Source organism: Aegilops tauschii, chromosome 5 (assembly GCF_002575655.3).
Source record: "Aegilops tauschii subsp. strangulata cultivar AL8/78 chromosome 5, Aet v6.0, whole genome shotgun sequence".
Taxonomy (NCBI): domain Eukaryota; kingdom Viridiplantae; phylum Streptophyta; class Magnoliopsida; order Poales; family Poaceae; genus Aegilops; species Aegilops tauschii.
In genome coordinates this window covers 312,642,682-312,667,024 of record NC_053039.3, presented here as the reverse complement: position 1 = coordinate 312,667,024, position 24,343 = coordinate 312,642,682, and the positions used below count along the sequence as shown (strand labels likewise).

The following is a 24,343-nucleotide window of genomic DNA, read 5'->3' as shown; positions in this document are numbered from 1 at the left end:
ACTGGGTGACCTTTGACTGTTTACCTTTTTTAGAAATCCTTGGGTTCGTTTCATGAAATTGAAAAAACTTCACGGATCCAAAAATGTTCACTGATTTGATAGATGTTCACTAATTGAGAAAAAGTTCACGGATTAAATAAATTCACATGTTTTAAAAATGTTGTGGTTTTGACAAATGTTCACATATCTGAAAAAATCATGAATTTCGAAATTTTTCACCGATTCAAAAAATGTTTGTGGATTTGATAAATATTCATGAATTTTATAAAAGTAACAGATTTAAAAACAAATCACGAAATTAACTTTTCAAGAATTGAAGAAAAATCCTGAGTTCAAAAAATGTTTATGGATTTAAAAATTATGTACGAATTTAAGAATAGAAAAGGAAAATAAAAAAGGAAAAAATAAAACCAAGCAAATAAACCATAAACAAAGAAATGATAGCTTCTGAAGCTTCCCAAACCGGGTTCTCTTTTTTGTGCTGAGCTTCCCAAATCGTTGGGAGCTTAACAGAAACAATCTCTAGATGGGCCGGCCCGTGAAAATCTAACGAAGGGAATAAATCTAACACGGGCCTATATGGTTCTGTGTGAAAATCTAACGAAGCCCACGCCCCTGGTCGCTCTGTGTGAAAATCTAACACGGGCCTATATGGTGTTCGTTGTGCACCGTTTTCACTTTAACGGGTGCTCAAGGCGCCGAATAGGAGTTGACCAAAAACCTCGGCCTGCAATCTCCCGAGCGTTATTTGCACTACGCGAGTCTGCATTTGGGAACCGTCGATTTCAGCGTTTCCTCCTGGTCCATCCAAAAACCATACGTACTTCCTGCTTTCGAAAATGCTTGCTTGGTGCGCCACGAAACATGGAGAGATGCCTAAGTGGACTAAAGCGATGAACTGCTAATCCATTGTAGGTTCTAAAATAAGAGGCTAGAAAGTGGCTGTTTGCGAGCTAAGGGCTGATTTGAGGAGCATGTGGGCTTGTTTCTCTTCCTGGCCCGGTCAACCAAACAACTCGGATTTGGCCATCCAGAGCCTGTATACCTGTTTACGCTAGAAGCCGAACTCCTTAGAGCAGCTCTCACCATATAGCATAGACTGCCATAATAATGACTATGGCCGAAAAACACACAATCTGGCAGAGTACTGACATTGGATCAGGCAATATGGAGCTCGTGTTATGATGACTCTTTGTTTACGTGCTGGTGCACCGGATGCACCAATGGCTTTTGAGCCATTGGATATGACACGGAGGGTTAGGATTAGGCTCAATAATGAATTGGTAGAACATTTGACATCATGTTATGCTAAAATTAATTAATCCGCGCTCTACTCTTTCCTCTCCCATCATTGAATCAATGTTATGTACTCTCTTTCTCCAAACATAAATACATTCATATCATTTTTTAGGGATAAATACATTCATATCTGTTGAACCATACATCTAAATCAGTTTTTCTACCACTACTTTTTTTTGAAATGTTCAAAACAAGATCAATGCCAAATATATTTTGAAATTGATGTATTTTAGAACTTAACATAACTATTATAAGCCTTTAATTGTCTTATAAGTTCTGTAACCCTGCCTCTCCCTCTCCCTCTCCCTCCACACGTCCATCCCACATGCATTTGGTTAATAAGTTCCAAATCAAGTTTCAAAAGGCAAAAAAAAAAAACATATTCAACATTGATCTTGTTTCAAATATCTCGTCAAGACAAAAGTTGCCAGTCAAAAGTATTAAAAATCAAGACATTCGGTTCAAAATATATGGCCATCTTTGTGTTAAAAAATTAAACACACAGATTTATTGATGAGAGAGTGGGATGTAAAGTGCAGGCCGGATATAATAAACTATAAAGTTGCTTTTGCAAATTTGATACGGTCCAAAATTTGACCCGTTGCTTTCTCATCTAATGGTCCAAAAGCCATTGATGCACCTGGTGCATACATTGGGTTGGTGCACTGTATATGGTCTCCAGGCCTGAGAGGAACCCTACTGTTAATAAGTTTTATTCTCGGTTATTTTCCACCAAACACTTGACAACAGACCGACAGTGATATGCACAGATAAATAAAGTTTTACAATTTTACCCAGAACAGAAAACACAGGTGCACAAAGGTTACACAGTATCTTGACAAAGCAACAGGCTGTAAGCAGTAGTGAAAAACATATAAGACATGCTTACTTAGCATAACAGGCTATGAGGGGTGGGGGTTAAATTGAATACTCCTACTTGTGCGGTGACAACAGGCATCTCTGCAGCCGGTTTCTTCTTTCACTGGATATGCTGTTCTTCCAGTTTGTCCTTTCACTGGATGTGCTTGCTATTCTTCTTCCATCTCTGTGGAGCGCACTGCTCAGGAGGAGTCGTGAGCTGGGCTGTCCGAATGCATGTCCATGGATGAGTCGTTTGAAGCCGTGGGATTCGGCTCGCGAGCTAAGCCGTTCGCAAAGTAGCCTGCATCCCCACCCTGATCCAGATGGTATGGTTGCAGGCCCCGGCGCACGGGGCTGGATAGTGCGTTAGAAAAGACCGCCGAGTTCTTGGGCTGCGTCAACCCTGGGTTTCCTAGTGCAAATAAGCTTGCAGATGGTTGCTGGTTGCTTGTGTTGGGCATATGCACGGTACCATGAGTGCTTTGGCTTGCATATTGTGATCTTGGAGAGGCCAACGGATTGTCGCCTCCATACTGAATCTCATGCTAGACAAACATACAGATCATAAACATAAGTTATCAATCTTATGCTAGAATGGCGCAGAAGGATAAAAGTGGTGCAACTAGTATTTGTTAGGAGGCTATGGCTAGAGGTATGGATTGATAAAGGAAGCAATATGTGCACAGGATCAGTGCTGTGCGTAAGGATGGTAATCTCATCTTGTTCATTATGCATCATTCTTCACTAAGAAACAAGATGGCAAAACTTGCCATACCATTCAGACCATCATGGTCTGTGAAATTGAAATTCACCGAGTTCTTGAAGTCCATGTTTTAATTATAAATAGTTCCCTTTCAATTTAGAAGACAGGAAAAAAATACTGCTAACCTGGACGTGCGAGGCTATATCACCAACTGTCAGCCTCAAACCATTTTCATGCTGTCTTAAGATCCATTCATACAGCTTTTCCTGCTCAAATGGAACAGACAATGAAAAACGTTTGTGAAAAAAGGGAAGAGAAGAAAGAACAGATTTCTGCCAACCAAAGAAAGAACTTTGAAAAGGTGGAAGGTGCTATTCTATAAAAGAAAATACAGCTGCTGCTTGCTGGCAGGTGCAATTCATGATGGATTCCACGTGTTGGCAGGATTAAATGGTTTAACACTTGGGACGTATACCGTCGTCTAGAATCACTATGTCATGTGGGATCTTAATATAGCCGGCACCCGCATGAACGTGCAGTGCACAACTAGCACAAGAAAGTTAGGCGCCCAAGCAGTTAGGATAAGAAAAGAAAGCAAATAGGATAAAAGTTATCATTATGAATATGTTAGTAATTTGAATCCTAAATAAGATTTAGATTGACTCGTATCAGATTCGTATTTTGATTGTTGATACATCTCTCCTTTATAAGAGAGCAATCATGTGATGAATTAATCCCCTGTTTTCTCCTACAAACTTTACTTTTTTTTACCAACTCCTACAAACTTTAGTACTTTACTGATTCCTCATCACCTCACGACATGGCTGCTGCAACCATGGCCGGGGGTTGAGGCCAATGACCCAACACGGCTGTTAATTACATACAAAATCCTGTAAATATGACACACAAATTTTCTTCTGTTCCTTTTATTGACACTTTTGCGGCCAACATTGTGAAGTACCGTGTGTGTAAAATATACATGGCATGCATAGTCATAGAGTTGATAGAAATTATTCCTAACTTAACATGTTAAAGAAAAAACATATAGTTTGCAGTCCAGAAACATAAATTAAGAAACTCAGGATGTATCCAATCCTGACAGTAGTTCATTATAGGGAAAAGTTGCAATACCATACATCAACGCTATGCTTAGTTTTAAGCGTTGGTAAGAAAACTCTGGTCAAATCCCACATTATCTGTATAGATGAAACTATTTAGCTGGCGTTTAACAGCAATAGTCATCAGAACAACAAGACGATGATCATGACAAATAAAGAAATCTTATTAGCAAAAATAACGAACTAGCTGTTCAACCACTCTGCAATGTAAACCCACTATAAAATAGAAGTCATATGAACACAAGTGAGTGCTTCTACACCAGAACAAAAAAGCAACCAAACCACATCCAGGCTTTACACTTGCCAGTTTGTAAATAAATGTTTGAATTGGTGCATCTTCTAGTGTTTCGTTTAATGAGTTGAGCAGATGATTCTCAGGAAAATATTTTAATGCAACTGACTTCTCTGCGTGCCATTGTAGTACTAGGGAAACTAAAACTAGGAAGAGGCTAAGCATACAACATAGCGATGATGAACAACATGTAAGGTTCTGACCAGAACGATAGATAACATGTAAGATACTGAATTCCAATGCCAAGGATGCCTTCCGTGTTTGGAAGAAACATTACACACCTAACGGTGAGACTTTCCACATAGCAGTGCACCAGTTGAAGTAAAGCTGAAAAGGATGAGTCCTTAGCACTAGCCCAGAAGCAACCTGCCCCATAAGCGAAGTCTCCCCTCTTTCGCTTTGCATACTCTCCATAACCATACAAAGATGGCCAATTCTAATCAGAGTTGTTGTACCCAGCAGTACAAGAGTGCTCTATGAGTTATTGGCTATTGCACATCAAATTTAATATTCAGTGAGGTCAGAGCACACAGTGTGACAAGGAACTTAGAAAAAAGTCCTCATCTCCCCCAAAAAGAAACTCAGAATTGTGAGCCACACGTAACCGCAAAGTTTAAGCAGAATTTGCAGGCAAACAGAAGAAATATGCCCAGAACTGAAACAAATTTCATCAATGATCCAGCGAAAGGGCCATCTCGCTTGCCCCTGAACAATCTAATTACAAGAACAATCTAGACTCACTACAAAGCACAAGAGGTTCTAGCACTCAAATTCCTCATCGTCTGAGTCTTAACCGCCCCTAATCCAAATTATTTTCATCACCACAAAAAGGGGCGAATTCAACGAAACAAAATCCGGTCTCCCACACACCACTGACACAACACAAGTCAGAAACAGCAGCAGCGCACGAATCAATCAATCAGTCCGTCAGTCAATCGGTTTAATCAACAACCGCGCCATGAAAGAAGGAGCCGCACGCACGTACCATGGCGTGGCGCTCGCCGGCCTGGAAGGAGAGCTTCTGGCCGCCCATGGCGAGCGTGTAGAGCTGCGAGAGCGAGTTGGCGGCGCCCCGGAACGCGCCGTACATGGCCCGGTCCGTCTCGTCCAGCCGCGCCGCCTCCGCCTTGCGCTTCTTCCCCGTCATCTCTCCCCCGCTCCTCCGATCCGCCGCGGCGCCGTCCAATTCGGCCCGAATCGGGCGCCGGAACCCTAGACCTGGGCGAGTGAGAGGGGGGCGGGCGAGATGCGCGCGAGGTCCTGGCAAGGAGACGAGGGGGGCGAGAAGAAGGATGAAGGTCGGGAGGGCGTCGCGTCGACACGAAGCGGCGGCTTTACGTCTGTAGGTCTCCTCCCACCCGCTTTATTTTATTTATATTTATCCCGTGCCGCTCTTGCTTTATCGCTGCGGTGGGCGCGCGTCGCTGCTGCTGTGTGGATGGCAGGCGGGCCCGGGGCCCGCCTGGCGGCGAGGGAGGGGAGGAAAGGGGCACGTGGAGTGGGGTTGGGGGTTTGGCGCACGTGAGGCTGATGTGACTTGGGGATGGGAGAGGGGACTGACGGGTGGGGCCACTGGCAGGCGTCTGTGTGGGGCATGTCCTACTCGGCGGTGTGTTTTTCTAAGGCTCGGAGCTTTCGTGCCGACTCCTTTTTCCTGTCAGTTGTTTATACTACATCGATATCCATTGGATTGGTAAGCTAATCAATAATTTTTTTTTGAGAAAACTAATCAATAATTTTTAGACCCTGATAAATATCACATGGATGGCATAAACACATGGCAATTCAAAACATTTTTATGGCAGATTTAGTGAAGCGATGATGACAACTTTAGTTGAAAGACGACAACTTCTTTTCGGATTGCAAGTTTCAGTTTTTCTTATTCTTTTTTCTTTTCGAATGGCGACTTTAGTTGTAAAATAGGTCTGGGTGGAGTGCTTCATATCACACGTGTAACACTTATCATTTTGGTATTTTTTATCTTATACTAAATCAGCAATAATTGATATGAATGATAGGGAGTGTGGGTTGCTATCCTGCATGTAAAAGTAGTATTGTGCATCATTGAACAAAAAATTTAGTGGCATCATTGATTTTGCTCACGTTTTTAATGGCTTCGTCAATCTTACAAACTCCATGATTGCAATCTTCCATAGATGTTTTGTGTGAGTGATGTGTGGTGATGGTGATAGTAATGTTTCTATGTTGTACTCGATGTTTCTTGAAAATAAAACGTTGAGCAGAAAAAGGAAAAAGAAACTTTAAGCAAGAGTGTGTTTGAAGGGCATAGATTCTTTTATTTTATTTTTGAAATAATCACCTATATATTCCATTCGACAAACAGATTATAAAAAGTACACATATGGTTACCACAAGAGAAATACATAGATATCTTGTAATATTGCATCAATGACTCTGCAAAAAGTAAAGTTAAAATTTCACTCTTGCAGAATCTTGAGCCATGTTGGGACCATCGTCGTTCGCCGCCGTCGAGGCAATGTTAAAGAAAGAGAGGAACTGCTATAATACTTAGATTTGGAGAAGCACATCCGCATACAAGGACCGCCACAAGCCACGAGACCAATTAGTGCTCGTTATGCACACTTCTGTAAGCAACCAGAGGAATTAAACAAATTCTTGTGATCAAACATCTTTGTTTGGACTCCCTCCGGAACTAATGAATTTTAGAGGATTCTAATCCTAATAAAAAATATGTTCAGTATGTGTGTATCATACGATTAAGTTACATGAACTCCCTAGGATATATTGATCACGCCGTGAGGTGTATAGTCATGTACTGTCATATACATGTGCCGTACCTCCGGGATTTAAAAAATGCCCTGAATTTGTAGATGTTATAAGATAAATCAGGGATATAAGCCATGTACAAATGTGCCAGATGCTTGATGTGGTTTACTTTTATTGTTATTTTCTTTGAACTAACATATGCATATCTGTTTCATGAGATTCTTAGTACACATGAATAGAAAAAACATAGGAAGTGGATATAATGACACATATTTCAATCACAAATTTGATACTACATTGCAATGAGCAATATGTGGTGTTTGTTGTTTGTTTGCACAACATGAAACGCATGAAACACTTTTACTGTTTAGGTGCATGCCATATTTATCCTAGACCAACCAAGAAAATACAATTCCCTGTGATTTCGGGATGAGTGGGGTGGGGGAAGGGCTATAAGAATTTCATCTATTTGATTCAAAGGAACTAAAGAAAAGTACATTTGAGAGAGAGAGAGAGAGAGAGAGAGAGAGAGAGAGAGAGAGAGAGAGTTCAACTGATATCAACATTGGAGGGTAACAGAGGAATTGTGAATTTCATAGGAATTGATTCAACTATATTTTTTCCTGTGTACCTTGTGTGTTTTGCAAGATTAAAGACCACAAGATTCTTCCCAGTGAATTATTATACGGGCAATTCCAAAAGAAAATCATCATAGAGTCTAACCTCACAAAAAAATGTTTCTGTGTCCGGAAATTGTGTCAAACAATTAATCCTTGATTCTTCACAAAATATTCATGTGTTTCTTCCATGGCCAACCAAACAAGTTCTATTACATAACTTGTTGTTTTCAGTTCCTACAAAAATCAATGCTCGCCAATATTGAGTTTCTAATTTTTCATATTAGTTCGTTATTGGAATCATGTGAATCAAAGAGACATTTGATGAATTATTATTTTCTCTGGAATTTAGTGCAGCTTTTTTTAGGGTAACCATGTGTTTCATTGATCATAAATATGATGAATACAACGCACACACTTTGGTACCGACCAGAAGGGTCGAGAGGAAACATGTGTCCGCAGAAATTTGCAGAAAAAACAAAGGAAAGAAAAATACACATGAATCATCAGTTGATTCTGCAATAGCCATCATCACTGCTGAATGTCGCTGGATTGGAAGGAGAACCATAGCCCATGAGAGCGTTGTGAGTCGATGAAGAAGCTTGCCATCTGCGAAGCCTTTGTCGCTGTGGCGTGTCGACCAGGGATCGTCCCCATTCTCCTCGAATCCCAGAGCCATCGGCAGCCGTCGATGTCGTCGAGGCCGAGCACCATATCCGCCGCCTTCAATCCACAAGCCCAAATTTGAAACCACCATTTTCACTTGCCCACCGATGAGATTGCGTATAATGCCAACCACCAGCCGAATACCTAAAACTGTCAACCAGAAAGATAGATGGGAGACGAGCCCACCGGCTCCTTGACGCCATCGAGACGAGACTAGAGCCCGGGCATTATTCTCGGATGCGTCGCTGCGTCACCGCCAAAAACAGCACTACTGCCCCACACCTTATAGTCGCCAACCAAACGGTATGGCGAGCACACATATCCCCGAGCCACTCAACACCACCGGAAATGTTAGGGCAAATTCATTGATTTCAATCCTGCAAACGAGATAAACTCCTGGGCGATCTGGCTGGCCCGTAACCGAGTTACATTTGAGAAAAAGCAGATTAAATCTCCTTTCGAGATTGTATTTTCCATGTGTTCTTTCTTACTCTATTGGGCAGGTCTGCAGCATTGCGAGGACGCGAAGACTCTCCGCACAGGCGCCAAGATGGTGAGAGCGAGCACGATGCATCTTATGAAGCTGTGTGAGTCGGCCAGGCGACCATCGAGGGGGAGTAGATGTTTGCCACTAAAGCTTGCCTCAACTTATGTCTAGTGTCCATGTTGCGTTAGGACTGGCATTTAGCCTTGTGTGTTGTGCCTTTTGGGCCCCCTAGTGTTTGGCTTGTAATAGGAATAGTTGCTATCTGTTAGTGTTGCCAGGTTTTCACCCCATGGCATCCGTTTCGACGGCGGGTAGATGCGGTGGGTTTTCTGGCAATGCTTGAACTCGCTTGAACTCGCTCTACCTCTTTCCTCTCCTCCTGACAATGTTTCTGGAACTGGTGTATTTCTGTTTATTTGTAATGGAAAGGGGTTCAACCTGGTTAATAAAAAAACGAGATAAACCCTGTATAGGGCAACTACCCAAGGATTGAAACTGAAATTCATTGACTTATACATACTCCAAATTTTCAGTACTTGATTTTCTTCAACTTATACATACTCCAATGATATCAGTAAGTAATAAACTAAAATTCGAAAAGTAAGTAATAAACTCATTGAAAGTTATTTGTAATGAATTATGCATAGTGCGTCTATAACTGCACAACAACTTGACTCAGGTTAGCATAGGTCAAGAACACGCAAGCGTGTGGACAAGAGTATAGTGCCCTCACCTACAGTGTGGCTTCATCTATACAGAACAAGACTAATCGTGTAAAAGTAGACTGAAAATTCCAATGGAAGTTTCTTTGAAAGAATTTTTCAAAAACCCTATGCTTTGACATCCGATTATTGCCGTCTATAGCGCCATCATCCTCATAGCATTGTGAATGTTTATGGTCCTTCATATTTCTTATCATGTGGATCTGACTATGAATTTAAATTTGTGCAGCGTATATTCAAGATTTTTTATTGTTTCCTCACCCGCAAAAAAAAAGATTTTTTATTGTTTCCGAGCCCGGCATTAGTGATCTTTTGTGCCGTTGGTCTAAAAGAATTTCATGTGCTCCTAGAGAAGCACCACGAGGGATGGGATGATCACAAACAAGAATAATGGACACTATAAAGAGATAAATGTCCAAAGCAAATACAGATCCTTACACTGAATTAATATCCTTGATTTGACTTGACACCTCAGTCCACATGGAGTGAAAAACGTTCTGAAAGGCTGAAACAAACTCGTAATAAACCGCGCGTATTAAACACATACCATTATGTTAGATCAGAGGGTGGGGGCGTTAGTTAATCGGTTAATCCATGTGCAGCCGCCCGACGGCAGTATGACCGGCGGCGCCGGCCGGCGAGCTGCTGTGCCTACCAAATCTACACACACATGCTTGCCAGCATGTACGCACGACACGATCACGAGTTCGAGTCCACCGCCTCGTCGACGTCGTCGTCGTCGTCGACGCCGGATCCTCTGGCGCCCCTCCGCGGCTGCCGTGTCCGCCTGCTCTTCGGCTTCGGCGCCGGTGTCCTGCGCCGCCTCCGGAGCGCCGCGACGGTGTCGGTGAACGCCCGGAGTATGTCCTTGTGCACCGCCCGGTCGTTGAGCTGGAGGTAGCAGAACAGCAGCTCCTCCATGAAGTCCCAGTCCACCGCCGTCGCCGCGCGCGTGCCGACGCGGGCGGCCTCCACCCTCGCGTGCGCGTCCGCCATCTCCCGCATGGACCGCCGGAAGTCCTCGTGCGGCGCGACGGAGAGCGTCACCACCGCCACGCCGCAGCCGCTCCCTCCGGAGAACACCTTCTTGGCAGCCATCCCGGCCACGACATCGCCCCCCTCGCTCTCAGAGCCGCCGTCATCCTCCTGCGTCGACGAGCCGTCCTCATCGTCGCCGTCGTCGTCGTCGTCAGGAACGGCGGTCGGGCCGACCCTGAGAGACCGGAAGTTGACGGCAAGAGCGCCGTCGCCATCGTCGTCGTCGCGGTTACCGGCAGCGACGTGGCGTTGGCGGACGCCGGAGGAGAAGGAGTTGGTCCGGGGGTGCATGCACGCGGAGAGCAACGAGCCGGCGGCTGCGGCGGCGGAGGGGGAAGGGGATGGGTTGTCGTTGGCGCTCGGACGGCCATGGCCATGGAGCTTCTTGAGGGCCTTGGGGAAGTGGAGGAATGACTTGAGCCTTCCGCGCTTCTTGCTCCTCTTCTTCTTCTTCTTGGCCTCATCTTCCATCCCCTCCATGTTTCTCTTGATCTCTTGGTACGTTGAGACTTGAGAGTGCTGGTGTTAGATAGAGTGGCAAATGTGGGTTGGGAGAGGGGGCTGGGGGAGGAAGGAGTTACATAGGAGTATTTATTTTGTGAGTTATGTGTACTTATTTAGTACTTGCACTGGTTAAGGTATTTACTTAATTTGTTGACTTTTTACCAAGTATAGCTTTCTTTGTTTCTTCCAGAGATTGCTTTTTTAGCAGAATTTTAGAGATAGCTAACTGCCCTTTGTGGTGCGGTCAGAGTACATATAACATGGTGTGAGTGGTATTAATAAAATCCTAAATGCCGTCCCTCCTGAGATAGCATGCTTAGTTGGTTAGCTTCCTTTTGTTGGGAGGGGGGGAGGGGGGGGGGGGGGGGGGGGTTATTGTGGACAGCCCGGCCTAGAGGCCCAAGCCCGAAAGCCAGAAATGGTCACGAATAGATATTTTATTTGAAATATAGGTATGATATATTGATTCAATACCTCGAATATGATCAATTTAATTAAAAACAACATTGTTCATGTGCTTCGGGTCGGGCCGGACTCGGGCTTAGGATTTTGTGAAGGAAATATGCCTAGAGGCAATAATAAAGTTATTATTTATTTCCTTATTTCATGATAAAATGTTTATTATTCATGCTAGAATTGTATTAACCGGAAACTTAGTACATGTGTGAATACATAGACAAACAGAGTGTCACTAGTATGCCTCTACTTGACTAGCTCGTTGAATCAAAGATGGTTAAGTTTCCTAGCCATAGACATGAGTTGTCATTTGATTAACGGGATCACATCATTAGAGAATGATGTGATTGACTTGACCCATTCCGTTAGCTTAGCATTTGATCGTTTAGTATATTGCTATTGCTTTCTTCATGACTTATAAATGTTCCTATGACTATGAGATTATGCAACTCCCGAATACCGGAGCAACACTTTGTGTGCTACCAAACGTCACAACGTAACTGGGTGATTATAAAGGTGCTCTACAGGTGTCTCCGAAGGTACTTGTTGGGTTGGCATAGATCGAGATTAGGATTTGTCACTCCGATTGTCGGAGAGGTATCTCTGGGCCCTCTCAGTAATACACATCACTATAAGCCTTGCAAGCAATGCAACTAATGAGTTAGTTGCGGGATGATATATTACGGAACGAGTAAAGAGACTTGCCTGCAACGAGATTGAACTAGGTATTAAGATACCGACGATCGAATCTCGGGCAAGTAACATACCGATGATAAAGGGAACAACGTATGTTGTTATGCGGTTTGACCGATAAAGATCTTCGTAGAATATGTAGGAGCCAATATGAACATCCAGGTTCCGCTATTGGTTATTGACCGGAGACGTGTCTACATAGTTCTCGAACTCGTAGGGTCCGCACGCTTAACGTTCGGTGACGATCGGTATTATGAGTTTTTGTGTTTTGATGTACCGAAGGTAGTTCGGAGTCCCGGATATGATCACGGACATGACGAGGAGTCTCGAAATGGTCGATACATAAAGATCGATATATTGGACGACTATGTTCGGACACCGGAAGTGTTTCGGGAGGTTTCGGACATATACCGGAGTAGCGGGGGGTTACCAGAACCCCCCGGGGAGTATATTGGGCCTAATGGGCCTTGGTGGGAGAAGAGGAGGGGCGGCCAGGGCAGCCGCGCGCCCCTCCCCCTCTAGTCCGAATTGGACAAGGAGGGGGGCGGCGCCCCCTTTCCTTCTCTCCCTCTCTCCCTTCCTTCCCCTCTCCTACTCCTACTTGGAAGGGGGGAGTCCTACTCCCGGTGGGAGTAGGACTCCTCATGGGGCGCGCCATAGGAGGCCGGCCTGCTCCCCCTCCTCTACTCCTTTATATACGGGGAGGGGGAACCCCTTGGATACACAACAATTGATCATTAATCTTTTAGCCGTGTGCGGTGCCCCCCTCCACCATAATCCACCTCGGTCATATCGTAGCGGTGCTTAGGCGAAGCCCTGCATCGGTAGCATCATCATCACCATCATCACACCGTCGTGCTGACGGAACTCTCCCTCGAAGCTCTGCTGGATCGGAGTTCGTGGGACGTCATCGAGCTGAACGTGTGCTGAACTCGGAGGTGCCATGCGTTCGGTACTTGGATCGGTCGGATCGTGAAGACGTACGACTACATCAACCGCATTCTCATAACGCTTCTGCTTACGGTCTACGAGGGTACGTGGACGACACTCTCCCCTCTCGTTGCTATGCATCACCATGATCTTGCGTGCGCGTAGCGAATTTTTTGAAATTACTACGTTTCCCAACAGTGGCATCCGAGCCAGGTTTATGCGTAGATGTTATGTGCACGAGTAGAACACAAGTGAGTTGTGGGCGATACAAGTCATACTGCTTACCAGCATGTCATACTTTGATTCGGCGGTATTGTTGGATGAAGCGCCCCAGACCGACATTACGCGTACGCTTACGCGAGACTGGTTCTACCGACGTGCTTTGCACACAGGTGGCTGGCGGGTGTCAGTTTCTCCAACTTTAGTTGAATCGAGTGTAGCTACGTCCGGTCCTTGTGAAGGTTAAAACAACACATACTTGACGAAATATCGTTATGGTTTTGATGCGTAGGTAAGAATGGTTCTCGCTCAGCCCGTAGCAGCCACGTAAAACTTGCAACAACAAAGTAGAGGACGTCTAACTTGTTTTTGCAGGGCATGCTGTCATGTGATATGGTCAAGACATGATGCTAAATTTTATTGTATGAGATGATCATGTTTTGTAACAGAGTTATCGGCAACTGGCAGGAGCCATATGGTTGTCGCTTTCACTAAAAAAAAGACACATCCGTGACATTTTGGGCCGAACGAAAAAAATTCTGTCATACTTATGACACTTCTATGACAATATTTGTGACAAAACACGGTATCATCATAGATGTGGTGGGGTCCTACTTCTATGACAAAAAATCATGACAGAAAATGGGCTTTTCGTCCTGGGCGGGCCTGAGACGCAGCTGCATGACATTCTTTGGGCCGTCCATGACGAAAAAAATCATGGTAGAAGCGAGGGCGAGGAAAATATCGGGGTGTTCCCAGTTAGGGTGGGTGGTCGGGGCCGAGCGATGCGCGTTTCTCTCATACACGCATGCGCGTGGGTGCGAGGCATTTGGCTCTAACTGAACCCGAGCGAGGCGTTGGGCTCTAACTGAACCCGAGCGATTGCACTGCAGGCTACGCATTACTGAACCCGAGCGATCGATCGATGGCTGTTAACTGAACCCGATCGAGCGATTCCTTCGCTACTGCTGCTAACTGAAACCGATCGATGCTGCCTCTGGATGAACAATGAGCGTTGTTGGGGGGTTTGGATGAACAGTTCCCGGTGGGGGTGGATGAACAGGACCCCGTGGTGTTGCTCTGGATGAACAGGACCCCGATCGATCGAGCCGGTTGGGGCTGGATGAACAGGACCCCGTGGAGGGCAGGATGAACAGGACCACCCCGTGGAGGGCAGGATGAACAGTAGACGGTGGAGGTCTGGATGAACAGTAGCCCGTGGAGGGGTGGTTGAACAGGAGCCCGTGGAGAGGGGTGGTTGAACAGTAGCCGGTGGAGTAGCGCGCGGTGGAGGCTGGATGAACAGGAGCCCGTGGATGAACAGTCGTAGGTGGAGGCTGGAGGAGGTCGACGGTGGATGAACAGTAGCTCGTGGAGGCTGGAGGGGGTCGACGGTGGAGATGAACAGTATCCCGTGGAGTCCCGTTTTGCGGTACGCCACACCCCTCCCGATGAATAGGACCCCCGTTTCGACCGTAGCGCTCCAACACAAGTCTGTTTCCTCCGTTTTGCGGTACGCCACACCCCTCCCAATCAACAGGACCCCCTTTTCGACCGTAGGAGGTCCGTTTCCTCCATTTTGCGGTACGCCAGACCCCCTCCCGATGAACAGGATCCCGTTTCGAACATGGCCGGTCGAACACAAGGCCGTTTCCTCCGTTGTGCGTTATGCCAGGCCTCGTTTCCATCGGTTGTTCCATCCAAGCCCTCCCGATGAACACGACGACGCATTCCGTTCCGACCCAGCCGGTTGGCTCCCCATGAACACGACGACGACGTTGTTTCTCCGTTCCGAACCAGCCATGTACACGAGCCCTGGCCGTACGTACGCGCGAGTAGGCGTTCGAGACCCCGCCCGTATGTACGTATGTGACCGTATTTACTTTCTTGCACCCTGGCCGCTGTACGTACGTGTACATGCTACGTGCGTGCCTCTACTACGACACGTGCGCGCCTCTACATCGACCAATATGTACGTACATGTTCGCGACCAGAATGACAACGCTACGTATGCTTCGACCAGGTGGGTCCCTTCTGTCTGGCACTTCCTTGCGTGCGAAGATGTAGCTCGTGGGTCCCAGCAGTCAGGGGGGCGAATCGTTTTTTTCCCGGACGCACTTCCTTGCGTGCGAAAATGTAGCTGGTGGGTCCCAGCAGTCAGGGGAAAACGTTTTTTTCGCGAAATACGGTGGCCTGTCCGGTGGGTCCCCGCTGTCAGGTGGAGGAATATTTATTCTGCGCGTAATAAGGAGGCACTTCCTTGCTGCGGCCGTGGACCCAGCTGTTAGCCTCTCCACGTACAGTACTTTTCCGATGGAAGTCGTTCCTTGACCACGTTGACCACGCCGCGCCGAGAGCACCAGGGCGGTGGACGACGGCGAGGCCTAGGAAGGGGACGACGCGGAGCCGGGGAAGACACGACAGTGGAAGCCCGCGCAGAGAGGAGTACAAGGGTTCACTGGTTCGGCTGCGGTGTGAGGCTGCCGTCGCCGCAGGGCCTGGCCAGCGGTGGGAATAGTAGGGGGCGGTGAGGCCTCCGCGGCAGCACAGCCGGCCACGGGAGGCAGGAGCATGCGGCACGACCGGCGCTGCTTTGGGCGGCTGGAGCAAGAAGACCAGAGGTTGAAGAAGCACTACGGCCGTTGGATGGATATCGTACGGTCACTGGAGCTAAAACCGTGCATATTGACTAAGTTGACAAAGCCCTCCGTCCCCGTCAACTTGGTAGGCCCACAAGTCAGCCTCCCACTATACTGGGTCCCAGCTAGCAGGGGGAGTATTCATTTTTTTGTGCGTAATAAGGAGGCACTTCCTTGCGCGCGAAGATATAGCTGGCGGGTCCGAGCTGTCAGCGGCGGTAACGTTTTTTTCGTGAAATACAGAGGCCCTTTCGGTGGGTCCCAGATGTCAGGTGGACGAATCATTATTTTGCGCGTAATAAGGAGGCATTTCCTTGCGTGCGGCCGTGACCCAGCTGTCAGCCTCTCCACGTACAGTCCACTTCAGATGCATGTCGGTCGTTGACCACGTTGACCAGGCCGCGCCGAGAGCACCAGGGCGGTGGACGATGGCGAGGCCTAGGAAAGGAACGACACGGAGCCAAGGAAGACTCGACAGTTGTTTCCCACGCGGAGGGGAGTACGACTTTACGAGGGTTTACTGGTTCGTCTGTCGTCGCTGGAGAATAACAGCAGGTGTGGGTGAGTAGAGGGATGGCTAGGCCAGCGATGGGAGTACGGTGGGGCGGTGAGGCCTGCACGGCAGCATTGCCGGCCGCGGGGAGAAGAGAGCAGGCAGTCCCGTCGGCGCTTGTTTGAGCAGCTGGAGCAGGAAGAGCAGAGATTGAAGAAGCACGACGGCCGTTGGATGGACATCCAACAGTCACTGCTTGTGCGTCAATTTTTTTAGGAAAGCCTCAAATCTGTGGAAAACATCATACAACCCATCTGCCATTATTTCTAATAATTTACAGCCCATTTGCTAATTCTTAAGGTTTTTTTTTGGAGCCCATATTTTTTTGTTAGCATTACAGCCCATATTGTGGCCACGGTTAAAAAATTATACGAAATTTTGCATATTTCGGTGCGGTCCGAACTGTTTTTAATACTGAAATTTCGAGTCACATAACTGATTTTAAAAATAAATATATATCAATATAAAATCCAACAAATTGTCCACGCATAAAAATCAATGCAATTTAAAATCTCGAAATGAAAAAAAGAAATTTGAAACTAATTGCCGGTTTGATGTGTTTTAAAAATATACAGCCCATTTATCATTTACTGATAGGCCATTTTCTCGGCCAGCCGAATGAAAGCTCTCCTTGTCTTGAAAGATTTGCAGCCCAACAGGCCTGACAAAGCGACTTACTTGGCAAATCACAAAAAAACTGGGCTATGGCCGTGGACCCAGCTGCCAACCTCTCCACGTACAGTACTCTTCCGATGGAAGTCAGTCGTTGACCACATTGACCATGCCGCGCCGAGAGCACCAAGGCTGTGGACGACGGCGAGGCCTAGGAAGGGGACGGCGCGGAGCCGGGGAAGACGCGGCAGTGGATGCCCACGCGGAGAAGAGTACGAGGGTTCACTAGTTCGGCTACGGTGTGAGGTTGCCGTCGCCGCAGGGTCTGGCTAGCAATGGGAGTAGTAGGGGGCGACGAGGCCTCAACGGCAGCACAGCCGGCCACTGGAGGCAGGAGCAGGCGGTCTCGCTGGCGCTGGTTTGGGCGGCTGGTGCAAGAAGAGCAGCGATTGAAGAAGTAGCAGGACCGTTCGATTCAAATCCAACGGTTACTGCTGCTAGAATCGTTTATTGACTAAGTTGACAAGCCCTGCGTACGCGTCAACTTAGTAGGCCCACAGGTCAGCCTCCCAACCGGTGCGCCCCAGATGTCAGTGGGAGGAATCATTTTTTTCGCGTAATAAGGAGGCAGTTGATTGCGTGCAGCCAGGCCAGCAGAGGGAGTAGGGTGGGTCGGGGAAGCCTGCACGGCATCACAGCGGGCCACAAAAGGAGGGAGCAGGCAGTCTCGCTGGCGCTAGTTTAGGCGGCTGGAGCAGGAAGATCAGAGATTGAAGAAGCACGTCGGCCATTGGATGGACATCCAACAGTCACTGCTGCCAGAATCATGTGTTGACTGACAAAGCCTTGTGTAAACAAGTCAACCTCGAAATCTATGGCGTGTACAGCCCATTTGCTATTATTTTTTATAATTTTTACTCATTTTCTAATTCATATGGAATTTATTGCAGCCCGTTTTCCATTTTTAGAATTGCTGCCCATTTTCTGGTCAGTACCAGGGTTAAAAAAATTAACTAAATATGTGGGAAATTTTGAAAATTCACAAATTTTTGCTGGGGAACAAAATATTCTTAATCCAAAAATTAGTAGCCATACTAAAACAAATTTAAAAATAAATTAGTATTATGTCATGTTAAATCCAATGAAATACGTATAAGATATCAGTGAAGAACAAAAAAAAGAAACTAATATCCCATTTGTTATAAATTTTTTTGGAATTTTCAACCCCTTTTGATATTACTTTTAACAGACACTAACCATACTCTTTGGCTAGGCCGGAATGCATCCCTCCTCGTCTTGAAAGATTTGCAGCCCAGTAAGTCGGAGAAAACAAATAGGCCTAGCTTGGGTATTCTTCAAAAAGAAATACTGGGCTACCTACTTTCCCAAAGAAAAAACTGCTGGGCTGGTCATGTTGTTAGACGGGCCACAGAGACCGCACAACCCAGTTTATAGCCTGCTCCTCCGAATTACTACTAAAAAAAGTTGTGTAATTCTGTTGTTAATTGACTATACGTTGAAAATAATGTGGGTCCCAGATATCAGCAGGGTGGATTAGAGTAAAAAAACGAGGGGTTCATCTGAGTAGTAAAAGAGGCGCTTGCTTGTGTTCGGGAGTGGACCTAGTGGGTCCGTACTGTCATACTCACAACTACAGTCCTCTCCCGATTCACTATGTTGACAGGGACCGTTTCGAAAAAACTATGTTGACAGGGCCGGACGGCGGCGCCGCGGCAAGCGCACCAAGGCGGAGGATAAAGTGCTGCCGCCAATGTGCTGGGCTGGGCTGGACATTCTTATTGAAAAATAAAAATGGACCGGATCTATTTACGACGTTGACTACGATTTGCATGGGTCCGCTAGTTGCAGGAAGAAAATGCTGGGAGGAAGAAGACTGGTCGCTATCTTTGCCGAAGAATAATATCGACTGAATGTAATGACACTATCATAGGAAATAATATCCTCCTGTTAAATCGTGAATTTAAAGAACTGGTGCATGAGCATTTAGTTTTATTTATTTATTTACTTATTTATGTTTAGGGGACCATGACCATGTATCTGGGCCGGATTCATGTGAGAGCCTCCCTTCCAGTTAATTATGGGCTTCTCTATTGGGCCTTCATCAGTGGGCTGCATGTTATCAGCAAGTGGAAAATGTGTTCCGTACGAAAAATAGTATGCGCTACGTACGGTACGGGGCACTAAAGGATCGAACCGTGCAACGACTTCCAAAACATTGTGTTTGTCGTTCTAACAACACATTTATTCAACCAACAGACGAAATATACTACTGATTGTACATTGAAAATAGCAGCAACAGCAACCAGGGCTGGGGGTGCAACAGAAGCAGTAAGCAGGCCAGAAGAGTGAAGATGCAGCTCTCTCTTCCAAACCAAACATCAGCCATCATTACAAAAGGGCTACAAAAAAAGAACAAGTGTATGCTCAAACTAAATAAATATGCTACTACACCAAGTGTACGCATCTAACTAACTGACTTAGTTAGACGTTACTATTTAATAAGCTGTGAAGATTGGCTGACGGCTTGAACCAGATGGGTGCCTGACGAAGGAAACTCCAGCCAGCAGGTCGAAGTCTGATACTTGGGTTTCAAAAAAAAAGTCTGATGCTTGCGACCCTCTCTCCTACTTTGGGCCGCAGAGCGTGGCGACACATATCAGGGTATGGTGCATGCAGAGACGCATGGTACGCTGTGTACACACAGTTTTGCCTGATGAACGAAACCGCACTGCCATCATGATCCTTGCCGTCGGTTATCTCCTGGTTAATCGGATAATTCAGTCCGAGAAACAGTGAGCGTGTACCAAGGCTACTTACCAACCTCCAGTCAAAAATTCCTAGAGGGCCAGAGAAGCTGGGATCCTACTCAAAGACCTTGCAGTGACTGTGATTGTATTCCGCGAAACAACACGTCCGGCAAATTTCCTCCCGTGGGTCGGAGTAGGTTTCTCGGTTTGCATGCGGGTTTAACGGAGGGGTTTGATGGAGGCGAGGAGGCGTGTTCAGCCGGGCGTGCAGTGGACGGCGCAGTACTATTCGATTTGACAACTACAACTAGTATATTATAAAAAACAAAGAAGAGTAGTAGAGATAGAGATAAGAATAGAGACTAGGGAGGAGCACCATCTACTGCTTCGTGGGCTACTCCTGCGCTCCATTCGGCGGCCGCAATGTCCCCTATAGCCACTCCCTCCTGCGCTCCATTCAGCGGGCGCTGTTGAAATTTGGGGAGCGCACTCTCGCGACTGCTAGCAGCGATGACTTCACCGACGACGACTTCTTCCCTAACCTCGGCAACCTCTTCCTCAACGACATGGGCGACAACCTCAACACCAATGGTGCTGCTCCTGTTGCACCGTATGTGTTTTTGTCCTTCCTGTTCGAAATCGTGGTAGAATTCATGTTTCTAGTCTGTGTCCTAGATTCGATCTGTTCATCTACTATGCTAGTCCGCATGATTAGTTTAATCTCTGTTATAGCCGTCATGATTTATTTTGTAGTAAATCTCGTAGTAACTTGCTCATATATTCAACTGGCGGAACGTCCCCTACAGCCACTCCCGTTTCATGGATGGCCTGGTCGATGCCTCCAAGGAGCCCTTCGTCTACTGCTATGAGTGCCCGGTGCCATTTTGGGGCTCGCCGGCGAACATCGTGCATCACCTGACGCAGGCGTGCGGCGATCACTACTGGCCCTTGGCGAAGAACATCAAGTACGAGACGTGCTACCTGTTCACCGTGCCGGAGTCGCTGGAGGATCAGCGCAGCCTGCTAGTCTCGGAGGAGGACGGCAGCGTCTTCCTCTTGATCGTGGCCACCGGCGAGGCCCGCGCAGGCCGCCGCCACATCTCTATAGTGTGCGTCAGGGGCGACGCCGCTGACGCTGACACTGACACGAGGCCGATGTATGGGTGCATGCTCATTATTACTACCCCTCGGAGGTACGTGGGTGGCGACACTGGCTACGTCAAGCTGACTTGGACTCTGCCGAGCTGGGACCTTCGCGCCGATGTGGACATGGAAGACGCTGTTGGGGAACGTAGTAATTTCAAAAAAAATCCTACGCACACAAGATCAGGGTGATGCATAGCAACGAGAGGGGAGAGTGTTGTCCACGTACCCTCGTAGACCGAAAGCGGAACCGTTAGCACAACGCGGTTGATGTAGTCATACGTCTTCATGATCCGACCGATCAAGTACCGAACGCACGGCACCTCCGAGTTCAACACACGTTCAGCCCGATGACGTCCCTCGAACTCTGATCCAGCCGAGTGTTGAGGGAGAGTTTTGTCAGCACGACGGCGTGGTGACGATGATGATGTTCTACCGACGCAGGGCTTCGCCTAAGCACCGCTACAGTATTATCGAGGTGGACTATGGTGGGGGGGGGCACCGCACACGGCTAAAAGATCAAACGATCAATTGTTGTCTCTAGGGTGCCCCCTGCCCCCGTATATAAAGGAGCAAGGGGGGAGGTGCGGCCGGCCAGGAGGGGCACGCCAGGAGGAGTCCTACTCCCACCGGGAGTAGGACTCCCTCCCTTTTCCTTGTTGGATTAGGAGAAGAGGGGGAAAGAGGTGGAGGAGAAGAAGGAAAGGGGGGCGCCGCCCCCCTCTCCTTGTCCTATTCGGACTAGGGGGAGGGGGCGCGGCCCTTGCCCTGGCCGCCTCTCCTCTTCTCCACTAAGGCCCACTATGGCCCATTAACCCCCGGGGGGTTCCGGTAACCCCCCGCTACTCCGGTAAAATCCTGATTTCACCCGGAACACTTCCGATATCCAAATATATGCTTCCAATATATCAATCTTCATGTCTCGACCATTTCGAGACTCCTCGTCATGTCCGTGATCACATCCGGGACTCCGAACAATCTTCGGTACATCAAAATATATAAACTCATAATATAACCATCATCGAAACGTTAAGCGTGCGGACCCTACGGGTTCGAGAACTATGTAGACATGACCGAGACACGTCTCCGGTCAATAACCAATAGCGGAACCTGGATGCTCATATTGGCTCCAACATATTCTACGAAGATCTTTATCGGTCAGACCGCATAACAACATACGTTGTTCCCTTTGTCATCGGTATGTTACTTGCCCGAGATTCGATCGTTGGTATCTCAATACCTAGTTCAATCTCGTTACGGCAAGTCTCTTTACTCGTTCCGTAGTACATCATCCCGCAACTAACTCATTAGTTCCAATGCTTGCAAGGCTTAAGTGATGTGCATTACCGAGTGGGCCCAGAGATACCTCTCCGACAATCGGAGTGACAAATCCTAATCTCGAAATACGCCAACCCAACAAGTACCTTTGGAGACACCTGTAGAGCACCTTTATAATCACCCAGTTACGTTGTGACGTTTGGTAGCACACAAAGTGTTCCTCCGGTAAACGAGAGTTGCATAATCTCATAGTCATAGGAACATGTATAAGTCATCAAGAAATCAATAGCAACATACTATACGATCGAGTGCTAAGCTAACGGAATGGGTCAAGTCAATCACATCATTCTCCTAATGATGTGATCCCGTTAATCAAATGACAACCCATGTCAATGGCTAGGAAACATAACCATCTTTGATCAACGAGCTAGTCAAGTAGAGGCATACTAGTGACACTCTGTTTGTCTATGTATTCAGACAAGTATTACGTTTCCGGTTAATACAATTCTATCATGAATAATAAACATTTATCATGATATAAGGAAATAAATAATAACTTTATTATTGCCTCTAGGGCATATTTCCTTCAGTCTCCCACTTGCACTAGAGTAAATAATCTAGATTACACAGTAATGATTCTAACACCCATGGAGCCTTGGTGCTGATCATGTTTTGCTCGTGGAAGAGGCTTAGTCAACGGGTCTGCAACATTCAGATCCGTATGTATCTTGCAAATTTCTATGTCTCCCACCTGGACTAAATCCCGGATGGAATTGAAGCGTCTCTTGATGTGCTTGGTTCTCTTGTGAAATCTGGATTCCTTCGCCAAGGCAATTGCACCAGTATTGTCACAAAAGATTTTCATTGGACCTGATGCACTAGGTATGACACCTAGGTCGGATATGAACTCCTTCATCCAGACTCCTTCATTCACTGCTTCCGAAGCAGCTATGTACTCCGCTTCACACGTAGATCCCGCTATGATGCTTTGTTTAGAACTGCACCAACTGACAGCTCCACCGTTCAATGTAAACATGTATCCGGTTTGCGATTTAGAATCGTCCGGATCAGTGTCAAATCTTGCATCAACGTAACCATTTACGATGAGCTCTTTGTCACCTCCATAAACGAGAAACATATCCTTAGTCCTTTTTCAGGTATTTCAGGATGTTCTTGACCGCTGTCCAGTGATCCACTCCTGGATTCTTTGGTACCTCCCTGCTAGACTTATAGCAAGGCACACATCAGGTCTAGTACACAACATTGCATACATGATAGAGCCTATGGATGAAGCATAGGGAACATCTTTCATTTTCTCTCTATCTTCTGCAGTGGTCGGGCATTGAGTCTTACTCAACTTCACACCTTGTAACACAGGCAAGAACCCTTTCTTTGCTTGATCCATTTTGAACTTCTTCAAAACTTTGTCAAGGTATGTGCTTTGTGAAAGTCCAATTAAGCGTCTTGATCTATCTCTATAGATCTTGATTCCCAATATATAAGCAGCTTCATCGAGGTCTTTCATTGAAAAACTCTTATTCAAGTATCCCTTTATGCTATCCAGAAATTCTATATCATTTCCAATCAGCAATATGTCATCCACATATAATATCAGAAATGCTACAGAGCTCCCACTCACTTTCTTGTAAACATAGGCTTCTCCAAAAGTCTGTACAAAACCAAATGCTTTGATCACACTATCAAAGCGTTTATTCCAACTCCGAGAGGCTTGCACCAGTCCATAAATGGATCGCTGGAGCTTGCACACTTTGTTAGCTTCCTTTGGATCAACAAAACCTTCCGGTTGCATCATATACAACTCTTCTTCCAGAAATCCATTCTGGAATGCAGTTTTGACATCCATTTGCCAAATTTCATAATCATAAAATGCGGCAATTGCTAACATGATTCGGACAGACTTAAGCATCGCTACGGGTGAAAAGGTCTCATCGTAGTCAATCCCTTGAACTTTTCGAAAACCTTTCGCAACAAGTCGA

The 24,343-nt window shown here is 46.5% G+C and overlaps 2 protein-coding genes across 2 annotated transcripts; both read right to left on the bottom strand.

Moving 5' to 3' along the window:
* Nucleotides 1–1,996: 1,996 nt before the first annotated feature.
* On the bottom strand, nt 1,997–5,643 carry LOC109777381 (uncharacterized). Its single transcript, XM_020336025.4, has 3 exons — nt 5,259–5,643; nt 3,049–3,129; nt 1,997–2,705 (listed from the first exon to the last, which is right to left on the bottom strand). Exons 1-3 carry the CDS (start codon nt 5,418–5,420, stop codon nt 2,361–2,363), a joined length of 588 nt encoding a protein of 195 aa, XP_020191614.1. The 5' UTR covers nt 5,421–5,643; the 3' UTR covers nt 1,997–2,360.
* Nucleotides 5,644–9,956: 4,313 nt separating this feature from the next.
* Nucleotides 9,957–11,103, bottom strand: LOC109777380 (uncharacterized). The gene has a single exon (XM_020336024.4). The coding sequence runs from the start codon at nt 11,029–11,031 to the stop codon at nt 10,213–10,215; it is 819 nt and encodes a 272-aa protein (XP_020191613.1). The 5' UTR covers nt 11,032–11,103; the 3' UTR covers nt 9,957–10,212.
* Between the last annotated feature and the right edge of the window lie 13,240 nt (nt 11,104–24,343).

Bases quoted from the DNA above. Each gene is read 5' to 3' on its own strand.
- LOC109777380 (XM_020336024.4), bottom strand. From the start codon at position 11,031: ATGGAGGGGATGGAAGATGAGGCCAAGAAGAAGAAGAAGAGGAGCAAG.
- LOC109777381 (XM_020336025.4), bottom strand. From the start codon at position 5,420: ATGACGGGGAAGAAGCGCAAGGCGGAGGCGGCGCGGCTGGACGAGACG. The intron at 3,130-5,258 runs GTACGTGCGTGC...CCATTTGAGCAG, and splicing joins CCGGCGAGCGCCACGCCATG to GAAAAGCTGTATGAATGGAT. The intron at 2,706-3,048 runs GTTAGCAGTATT...ATGTTTGTCTAG, and splicing joins ATATAGCCTCGCACGTCCAG to CATGAGATTCAGTATGGAGG.